This window comes from Physeter macrocephalus, chromosome 1 (assembly GCF_002837175.3).
Source record: "Physeter macrocephalus isolate SW-GA chromosome 1, ASM283717v5, whole genome shotgun sequence".
NCBI lineage: Eukaryota > Metazoa > Chordata > Mammalia > Artiodactyla > Physeteridae > Physeter > Physeter macrocephalus.
Window position 1 is genome coordinate 104758282 of NC_041214.2, and position 11654 is coordinate 104769935.

General features: G+C 36.6%; 1 protein-coding gene across 1 annotated transcript in view; it reads right to left on the bottom strand.

The window, feature by feature from the left end:
• Positions 1-6707, bottom strand: part of TRAT1 (T cell receptor associated transmembrane adaptor 1) — a 29869-nt gene extending 23162 nt beyond the window's left edge. The window contains exons 1-2 of the mRNA XM_024120324.1: positions 6623-6707; positions 3764-3874 (exon numbers count right to left, since the gene is read on the bottom strand). Of these exons, the coding sequence (XP_023976092.1) occupies positions 3764-3874; positions 6623-6707 (196 nt within the window). The remainder of the gene's footprint in view (positions 1-3763; positions 3875-6622) is intronic.
• Between the last annotated feature and the right edge of the window lie 4947 nt (positions 6708-11654).

Genomic DNA, 11654 nt, shown 5'->3' on the forward strand with positions numbered 1-11654 from the left:
ATGGTAGTTCTATTTGTAGTTTTTTAAGGAACCTCCATACTGTTCTCCATAGTGGCTGTATCAATTTACATTCCCACCAACAGTGCAAGAGTGTTCCCTTTTCTCCACACCCTCTCCAGCATTTATTGTTTGTTTTTTCCTGGATCCATGAGCTCGGGGGTGAGCCTACCCATGACCCAACCCAAGTCCTGGTTGTGGAAGTGGGTGGTACCGTAATTCCTAGCAGATTGCAGGTCTAGGGGATTGGGGGTGGGGTGGGGTGTGGGGGAAAGAGGGTGTCCTAAAAGGATGGGAAGGTGCACATGAGGGTATGAGATAGCACTCCATCCCTATACTTGACCCAAATGCTGAAACTTGTGACTCCCCTGCTGGACACTTCATCCTGCCTGGAGTAGTCAGACAGAGTCTGTTGGACCTGGCTCAGACCTGGGTGAGGGCGTAGTGTCTTTGGCTGGTGGGAGTGATGGCGCAGTGCAGCAGTGAGGGGCCTAAGCATCAGAGGGCTGTGGTGGAGACTGGAGCACTCTGGCATGTCTCCACTCCCCTCTCTCTAGGTGTCTTTTTCTCCCCCTCCCACTGGCATCTCTGTCTTTTTCACCATCCTTAGAAAGGGAGAGGCAGGGCTCTGCAGCAGGGCAGTCCACTGGGCTCATATGCATCTGTAGGGCATAAGATTACCATGAAGGAGTCGGTGAGGGAACAGAAGAGGTATGTGTTCGAGAAGTCTTTAGCTCTTTACTGCTCAGATAAATTAATTTGAGACAGACTAATATTTAGAACCAACTCCATGGAAGCCTACAGAAAACTCTCTAAAATGAACCTGTATGTGACTTGAACACAACCGTTATCACTAAAACTCAGGTTATTGTACAGACATGTTAAATAATAAAGAGACGGGGGCAGGAAATGGGGTGAGAGCTGGAGAGGGCTTAGAGAGTTTACGGACGGTGTGAGGGGTGAAAAAGCCAGAGAAACTAATGTTCACTGAAATAACAGACATTAAAATTAAATGAAGCCATAGTAAACCTCTAACAAACATTTGTGGAAGGAGCAAAAAAAGGAAGCACCAGGGCCACCAGGAACAGTGACGTGGGCTGTACCCTGTGCAGGATCCACCTACTAAATCCTCAGCACTGTGCTAAGGTATCTACATACTTCTCACAAGAACTCTATGGTCTAGATAGTATTTTCCACATTTTTTCGATAAGGAATCTGAAAGTCAGAGAAGTTACCTTCCTCAGACAAGTTCTCCCAGGTAGATATTGAAAACAGAGTTCTAATACAGGTCAGCTTGACTTCAAAAGCCATGATTTTAAAAACAATTGAGGGAACTGAAATTGATTCTTTAAAGTACATCAATAAATGTAATTCACAATTTCCTGTTTTTTTTAAGCGTTCTTTCCCACTCTGTTGATTTTAGGCAATAGAGTCATGTATAGCATGCCTGGGTTTGTACTATTAGAAAGAAGAAAAAAAAATCTGTCTTTGTAAAAAAAAAAAAAAAACAAAAACAAAACCTGCTTTTTTTTTTAGTTAGGCAACTGTCTTTTAACAGTGGTCAACTAATCATCACAAGCAAATAACTCCCCCCAAAATTTTGTATGGTAGCAAAACGGTATGAATATGGGTAAATAAATTCCAATACACAAACAACCAAAAATGAGAATTGGAAAACCTATTCACCTTGTGTTGGAATAGACTGGTACAGCCAAATAGTTCTGGGCAGAAGTAATAAGTCAGTAAAATTAGACCAGCCCTGATCTTGATCACATTGATAAAAAGTGATTCTAAACATACATATTGACCACAATTCAATGCAATCATAGGGCTGAAAAAAAGGACTATTGGGCTTCCCTGGTGGTGCAGTGGTTGAGAGTCCGCCTGCCGATGCAGGGGACACGGGTTCGTGCCCCGGTCCAGGAAGGTCCCACATGCCGCGGAGCGGCTGGGTCCGTGAGCCATGGCCGCTGAGCCTGCGCTCCGCAACAGGAGAGGCCACAGCAGTGAGGGGCCCGCGTACCGCAAAAAAAAAAAAAAAAAAAAAAAAGGACTATTTAGGTTGAAAGTAAATAGGTCAAATTTGCTAAATAAAATTTAAGTTAAACATTTGGGTTTATGTTAAACACATAAAACCACTTGTTCCCTGGCCTCATACAAATCTCCAGAGGATTTCGGCCAGAATCAAGGAAGAGTGAAGTACTCGCTCAGATAATTATTCTTGTCCTGGTTCCCACCTTAAATTATTTCATCTCTTACAGCTCTCAATTCACCTTTTACTAATTCAGGTGACAATATTATCTGCATTCATAAAATATTTTAATAAAAAAATTGAAATGTAGTCATCTTAAGCTATTATACAAAGAAAAGTGCTACTCTTAGCTCTCTTCTTTCTATAAAGGAAGGAAACTTTTTAGAAGATGTCTGATGGGTCATCTTGCAGTGACATATAAAGTTTGTTAGTCTGAAAAATATTTGAAAATATAAAATAACTACTGAAATCGTTGCTAATGAAAATGTGTTGCTTACCTGGAATTTCATCTTCGGCATAGAAATGATATAATAGAGAGCCTAAGAGTGTTGGGTTTCTGGCTGAGGACATTTGGTCAACAGTGTAAAAGTAGCATGTGCTGGTGGAAACTGTTTTAAACAGATAATTAGAAAAACTGAGCATTTATCCTTGATTTTGGTATTGAATAGATGTGAGACCTCAGCCATGTCACTTCATTTGCTAGTGCCTCTCATCTTTTTTTTTTTTTTTCAAATCTGTATGACAATAATGCCTTCTTCATACCTTACGTTAGCGTTCTCAACACTTAAGACACTCTTAAGTGGATCAAGGACTCTCTCTGGAATCTGACCATTGTTCTAATTTAGCTTCATGTACCTTTTCTTGGACACATGTACGTAACTTAGTTTTGTTAACTTTGCTTTGTTTATTTTCATCTGTTTAACGAAAATGTATTTACCTTTTCTTTTCTATTTTTTTTTACCACTTAAATGTCCTGCCCCCAAGAGTTTTTTGTTCTAGAATATTAAGAGCACTCCAAGAAATAGCTGAACTTTCATTCCTCCATTCACCCGTCATTGTATTCAGCATACATACCTATGTTGAGTGCCTACAGTGTGCAAATATTGTGCCACTTGATGGGCACCACACTAATTCAGTCATGGCACAAGAGGGTGAAAGCCACGTGGTTAAAACTTCTGCCCAGCTTAATGGAAAGAAAAGCTGTCGGTGGCAGATCCTAGTCCCTGGGAGTGTTTGATAAAAAGCCCGTGGTTCAGTCTATTGCTTTTCCAGTTCCCTTCTGATCCCAACCAAGCCTGCTGCACTCTAGAGGCCCTGACTGATGCTGAGAAGTTTGAATAGACTTGAGTGGAACCTTAAAGACCTAGTCTTCACTCTTCTCATCACACACCAGAAAGAACCTTTACAGATGCTCCAGAATAGGCTACAATTTCCTGAGTTGTTCAACTGGAGGAGGAAGATGGAAAAATACATTTTCCCAGGATAATCCCTTCCTACGCTATACCCTCTAGTACAGATAAAGCTAAAATTGGGAGTCTGTGTACATTTCTAACATGATTACATGTTTAAATTAAGAGAACCCTCAGCGTGAAAAAAATGTACCGAACAGATTTTCTACAGATAAAAATATCTTATTGAATAACATTTCATAAAATCGTCTTATTCTGTAGGTTTTCCAGTGACTCAGTCTCCACTCAAGCAGGTTTCATATGGCTATTTCTGAAAATGTCTTACCTTGTCGCTGCTTTTCCACATAGTGGGAAATGTTGAAGATAAGCGATATAGTCAGAGCTAAACCCAAGAAGGCTAGAATTGCCCAGACATAAAACTGGCATTCAGAGTTTTCTGTGAACAGAAGCAAACACACGCTTAATATAGTAGCTGCTTACTCATTTGTTTTGAACTAGGTATTCCCACAATTAAAACCACTGTGTTTATTCACAACAAAGGACAAATCTCTGTCAAGAAATTAGTTAGCATTGACAGCCAAAGGCTTTTTACAGGTTTCAAAATGGGTATTCAATTTCCCTCCTGGGTAAAAGGAAGCAAGTGTCCCACATTCTTAGTAAAGATGAAATGGAAGACATTTTTAGTCTAGCTACTAAGATTTGACAAATAGTGACAGGTTATAAAAACTTTGGTTCAAAATTAAGAACTTCCAAATTATGCAGCGTCATAATAGGCTATACTTTTCCCCTTTCTTTAATCCTTTGTCTGTAGTCATATTGAATACATGCTTTCATTATTATGGAGAAACACTTATCACCTTCTACTAATCCCAGTACTGTAGGACACTGTGTGTTGGGATAAAACAATAATACTGGAATAATAGTAACCCAGTTTTGTCAAGACTGGCCATAAGGAGTTTTCTCCTACTATTTAGAGCTCCATGAGCAGATAATGGAGGGTTGATTTTGCTCTTCCCCTCTGCGAAGGCCTCTTTTTTCATTCCTGAGCTGTAAAGGGGTTTTTGTGGGATATCGCCTGTCAGTTGCCCTTGATTATCTATGGCAATCTTTACACATATATGAGTGACTACTAAGATAATTAGACTAATTACAAATATATTTGTAAATATATTATAAAATATGAGATATAGTTATATACATATATAAAATTCGGCTAATTATCTTAGTAGTCGTGTACCCATGTGAATACTGACCCCAGAAAAATAACTTGTGATTGTATAGTACTATATGTATTCAGTCAGTATGTCTTCTGTGCCAGGAGCTATGCCCTATATTCGGGAATCAAAGGTAAAGAAAACAGAATCTTTGCCCTCAAGGAACTCTGTTTAGTTGGGGATGTGAATGTGTGAGCACATAATTAGAAATGCAATGTGAAAATAGCTGCGATAGAGATTATGTTCCTTCATAGTCCCAACTCCCTCTCTGTGACTGCCTAGAACATTATAAGCCCTTTCAGAGAGATCCAAATACGTTAAACACGATAAGCAGAAGAGGCAAAATCTTAATAGGAGGGAAATTAGTTTTACTTCCCTAGCCTGTCTTTAAACCATCAAATAAAGACTCCGTAAATCCAGCTGTTCTTTGTGTTGCTCTATTTTACTTATTTTCTGAATCTCAGATTTGACATTTGAGTTAATTTTCTTTGAATTATTGACATTGCAGTGGTTGTTGAACTGCCCTCTATGTGTTTGAGTTGCTTTATTTATTTATTGGCATCATTTATTTTTAAATGAGCATAGTTAGGCATAGTGGTGATTAAATATATAAAATATATATTTATGATATAGATGTACATATACATATATGCATATAATTTGCATATCACTTATTCACCTGTACATTGCTTTTGTTTGAACTAGTTTGTGTCTCTTTTAACACCAGAAACTCTGTCTACTAATGTCTGCTACCTCCTTAATTTTGTACCATGTAGTTAGATGTTCAAAATACTATGTGCTCCACAGAGAATAGGACCATTTCTGCCGTCTACTCTGCTGTGCCAGACATATACTACAGGATTTATAAAAATTTTTCAAGAATTAATAAATGGGAAAAGTTAACTGATAATGGTAGTGAATGAGTGGTTTTATTTTCTTTAAGGGAATTTTTATGTTTCATAAAGTATAATAAAACTGAGAAGACTTGAGTAGTCTTTTATCTTCTGCAATAGAGCTACCAATTAATTTGGTTAAAAACACTAACATTTGGAGGCGCCTAATTTATTCATCATGAACATAATCCCATAAATACTTATAGAATTCTATAATATAATAAACTATTTAAAATATATTAAAAATTCTAGTTATATGATACTGCATATATTTTTAGATTTGATTTTTATGTCTAATTGTTTATTTCAAAAACAAGTGCCTGCTGAGTATAAATTTTAAAAATTCCAACCATCAAATATAGAATAACATTTAAGGTCCTCTATTAAAACATAAATGGGACAATAATATTACACTTATTAGCCTTTTTAAAAAAACTTACCACTGTGTTTGGGGGATTTTTACCATGTTAGTATGTTATTTTTAGTGGTTGCATAGAATTTCGTAGTGTTACTGTAATATAATTTATATACCCAATTCTCTAAGATGGACATTCTGATTTTTAAAACATTTTTCTTACAAACAATAACGCAAGAAACTCCATTGGATAGACATTTTCCATGTATGTGGACTTATCTGGAGAAAGGTTCCTGGGAGTAAAATTGCTGGGTTAAAGCAAATTTTTAAGGCAAACTCTCAGAGCTCGATTGTTCCCCACCTCCTGTTGATAATAACCCCTTTCAGGTGGTTGATTTAACTATCATGGTGAACAATCGGGCCAGCAAGCTGTCTCACTTGCCACATGGGTCTCAGTTTCCCTCTTTGCTGTCACAATGTAAGGTCATTAATTTCTGATTTCTGTTACTAAAGTAATGATTAAATTAATGATTCTATTATTAAAGAGTTTTCTTCTTTTCTTTTCCTTGTGTATGTCCCTTAAGGACCCACAGTCTAGATACAGTTCTAAGTTCATTCACATTTTAAAGCAATTTGAGTGCACACTATATTTTCTATTGTGGTATGTTACAACTACCATTTTAGGTTATTCACTCAGCCAAATGTAGACTCTCATCACTCACCCTCTACAGTCAGTGTTTGGTGACACTGAAATAAATGAACTTTAATTGCTACAAAGAGGCCAGACTTCTTATACACATCATGCATGTTCAAAGTTAAAAACAATTAGTAAACTCAGATAAGCAAAACAAAAAGATAAGAATCAACTCTAATCCTACTATCAAGAGACAATCACCGTGAACACCTTGGTTAATACAATTCCAAACTTACTATTATTTTCTGTGTAGAAGTTCTTATGGTCGGAGGCATAGGATTTAGTTATACTGACTCTACTGTTATTTACATTTCCCCTGATAATTTTATAGCATGGGTCTTTTCCTGTAAGCAAAATATCCTTCCATTTCTTTTAGCTGCCGTCTATTCCACTGTATGGATTTTCCATAATTTATTTAATCATTCCCTTATCATTAGACATTTAAGGTGCTTCTGATTTTTAGTTATATAAGAAATCTTGTGATGACTAGCTTTAGCTAAAACTATACACCCAACCTTAATTTTTTTTAAGGTAAAAATTCCTGAAGGTAAATTGCTGGATCAAAGTACATGCACATCTCAAAGAATTTTGGTGTCTTGAAGGCCAATATTTTAAAACACAATACTAAGCAGACCCTGCTTAGGTCAATTTGGCCTCTGTTCCTATTAGTTCAGTTGGCCCTGACTTTATGTTTATGGCTCTTTCCATTAATCCTTGCTCCATCAAACACCACTCTTAACCCAGCTACTATCTTTACACACATGATCCCCATACACTCTTCTCCTCCATGGTTTCTGGAGAAAGTTGTCCCTTTGTTTTTTTCTTTGGAGCCTGTGACATAGGTCCTTCAGGAGAAGGTACCTGCTCCTATCTCTGCCCTAAACATAGAGGATGTAACACTTTTCTTTCCTTACCATGAGTAATTTCCACAAAATGTTACTTTAAGTTTCCTGCCTGTCTTTTAGGAATTACCTACTATATCCACCCAATAATATACCATGCTCCAATCATTCTGAAGCACTTGCAGTTTTCAGTAGATACCATACTTACCATTTCATGCCTTTATGTCTGTATATTTGCCCCTTTTCCTGAAATACTTTCCCCCTTGGCCATCTGACAGACTCCTGGTCATCCTTCAAAAGTACCTTCTTTCTGAAGCACTCACTCACTCACTAGACTGTGAGCTACCCAAAGGACAGAAAGAATGATTTATTGATCTTTATCTTCATTCTTTAATTTCCTCATTGTACCTATTGTTATGGGTATTCATTAAGACATATAATGAAATTTGTAGAATAGCGTTTCTCACTAATAGATGCTCAATAAATGGTAGCTATTGTTATTATTATTATCTTACTATTAGTAAGACTCCCACTATTATTTCGGCAACCTATTCAGCACAAAGTAGGTGCTCAGTAAACATGTGCCAACTAAGTAAATGAAGAGTGGATGAAGAAGGATAAATGTAATAACCAGGGCCAACAGAAAGATTCTGATCAAGTATGACATCTAGACACATCCACAACCCAGGAAAAGACCAAGTGAAGATTCCGCTACATTTGTCTCTAGTAGTATTGAGAAAGGACCTATCTATCTCCCAGTAGCTGGGAAACAGATCACTGTGAGAAGAGTGCTCGCTGTAGCTTTGGTGAAACTACTCATTGACCACAACCTAATTCTCTCTGCCCAGAATCTATATTGCCAAAAAAAAAATCTAATGATTATTATTTGTTTCCTAGGAAACTTGGTACAAGGCAGTTGGAGCTAACAGCTAGCTATCTGATTAGATTTATAGGGGTGGTAACAACTATAAAGGTAAAATTTTATTTTCTTGTTTAGAAAATCAGTCTTTGAGAAGTTTGATTAGTGTCATTAAAATCTCCAGAAAAAGAAATTTAGAAAATACCACTAGCTGAGCTAAGCTGTGAACTCTATTGCAACTCTAGGACATATATGCTTGCATAAAACTGGGATGCTTGCATAAAACGTAAGAGTGAGAGTGAGTAGAAACAATCTCTTCACAGACCACATAATAATTTTGAGAAGCATGAAATGGGGATGTGCTTCCATTCTCTTTTCCTCAACCTTTACCTTAAAGACCTAATATGTTTGTTTTTATGTATTAAATGCACACTCTCCTACTATGAGAACAGAAAAACGGATGTTTTCCTATATGCTGACAACATGGTTCTATCTGCATAAATGAAGAGTAACCTCATGAAATTGTTTTATCTAGCCATTGTCAGAGAGAGAATGACTGAAGATTAACTACTGCACTTAAAACTCAAATTATTGTTTTTGGCAGGTGTTCTTTATTATTTCTTTTTATTTTCAGCCTAGAAATTATATACCATAATATAAAGTAGTATAGTATAACTTATCTAAGAACACAACACATTGACCAAAAAGCTGCACTCCTTAAAATTAAGAATTTGATGGATGTTTTGATAACTTACCTTTAGCCAAATTAGGTGAAGTCTAACCTTGCTTTAGAAATAGTCCAGTCTAGAATTATTGCATCAAATCCCCATGACATATTTTAGGAATTTGTTCATTCATTTATACACATGCTTAAAGGGTGCAAGACTGATTTTGGAAGGAGATTTTTGACCCTCCCTGTAGGTTTTCCCTGCATCAACCTCTAAATGGTGGCTTCGATGATTTCTATACTGGGACATGAACCAGTTATGTTCCCAAGATTTCTAAAGAGAGTATCAAACTTGCTTCCATCTCAGCTGATGACCTGCCTAAAATAGCAACAGAGAACTAAACTTCAGGTTGTAGTCAGAAAATAAAAATTAACTCTCTGTTGCTCTTTTTGTTCTCTTCCATTTCTGCGTTTTCTGTCTTTGTTATCAGAGCAAAATAAAACTCATTTTAAGAAAAAGAACCAACTGTACAAAACTTGCTGTTGAATTTATTAATTATAGAGATGCTATGGACTAGAAGATATTGCTTAATACATCACTTGGTATCAGGTATAAGAAGCTGAGGATCTCCTCAAGAACAGGTACATTTTTACTCTTATAATCCATGTGAATATTGTCACTGGTCATCTGTCTGGCCTTGTGTATCATCTGACACACACTCTACCTTAACTAAATCTCTAGGAATTATATGCTAGTCATATTTGTGAACTAATCGTACACCTTGCTCCTTATTTTCTCTTTGTGTTGATTTATTTGGTTGTCCTTTATACTGTTCTGTGTACTTCTAATACTACTCTTTCTGGGGGAAGGGTAAGAGAGCAAATAAATACATAGAAAATTATAACAAATCTCTAGAATTTATTACCCTTGGGAGAACTAATAAAATCAATCTCCTTCGTACTTAGTTTTTTTCCATTTCTCACAGCATCTAGTATTTAGTATATACTGTGGTTGGGTAAATAAAATATAGCACCGTATAAAAAGGTATACTTCAGGGCTTCCCTGGTGGTCCAGTGGTTAAGAATCCACCTTCCAACGCAGGGGACGCTGGTTCAATCCCTGGTCAAGGAACTAAGATCCCACATGCCGTGGGATAACTAAGCCTGTGCACCACAACTACTGAGCCTGTGCACTCTAGAGCCCTTGCACCACAACTAGAGAGAAGCCCGCATGCTACAATGAAAGATCTCTCGTGCCACAGTGAAGATCCCGCATGCCACAACTAAGACCTGACAAGGCCAAATAAATAAATAAATATTAAAAAATAAAAAGGTGTACTTCAAGGCAGTAAGCAGAAAGCCCTAATTTCATTTTAAAAATTACACTAATTCTATCTAGAAATTATCCTATCATTCACAAAAATTATATTTCAGTTAGAAATTTTCCTTTCTCCTTTTTAATTAAAGGGTGCACTGAAAAGTTGTATTAGTCCATTAATTGCTACAAGAAGATAATTTTCCTCTCAGCTACAAAGAAATAACCAAACCAATATCACAAGACTACACTTACACTAAAGGCTTTAGGAAAGTATTAATAATTTTCATGAAATATGTCAGCAACTCCAAGGTAAGAACATGGACCACACTGCACATTCCTTTAGGGCTGAGTTTTGTCTTTGCTGTAACAGTAAATTTGTTTTACATAATCAATTGGAGGCCTTTTAAAACACAGGCTAAATTCTAACGTGGGGGGTTGGTTTAGCATGGTCTCCAGTTTTCCTCTCTTTTTAGGAGTCTATGATTCCTTTCTAACCCTTCTGCTTTCCAAGATATTTTTCTTTTGTAATGTGATCTGAGTTACAAATAGGAAGATTTTCATTTAGAAGCTTTGTATTTCATCACATTCTTGGTATCTTTCATAATTTGTTGATTGACAACAATAAATGCCCCCATTTTGATAAACAAAACAAAACACACAGATAAGATATTGAATAGCTAAATGATGGAGACTTTCAACTTGAATGGTAGATTTGTGTAAATGTTCACATAGACACACTCACACACATACTTTGTACCTCCCCTTACCCAGTTACTTTCCATATGTAGTATGGAAAGTACTCTAGCCCCATGTGGGTATCTATTCAATACAGACAGTCCCTCTTATAATAGTGCGTGTGCGAAGTATCTAAAAATTCTTGCCCGACAAATGCAATCTTTAGTATCATTAGTCATTAATTGCAATTACTTTCATTTACATAGCTTTTATCAATTTAAAAAGAACTCCTACACAATTTTAATGTAATTATTTATACTGTTAAAAAGCCAAAAGCATCGGGAAGTTGTTAGTGAGGTAATGACAGCTAGGAAAACCATGATTTAAGATTCTAAACAGCTTTCAACTATCGGGGCTAATAGTAGTAGGTTTAATTATAAGACCTCTGACTCATTTAAAGCCAAAAGTTCTTGGCAGGCGCTGTCTTTGGAATTCACAATTACATGTACTCTGGAAGGAAACCCAGCTAAGCAAATGTAATGTCTTTCTGCTGGCAGGTTTGATTCGTACATGAGCCTTTACTTAAATAATTAACAACAGAAAAGCAATACATATAATTCCTTAATTGTTTCTCCTTCAGAGGATCTGTAACTGAGACAAGTGTGTGAGTTTATAGTATATAGAATATGGTTTCCCTTG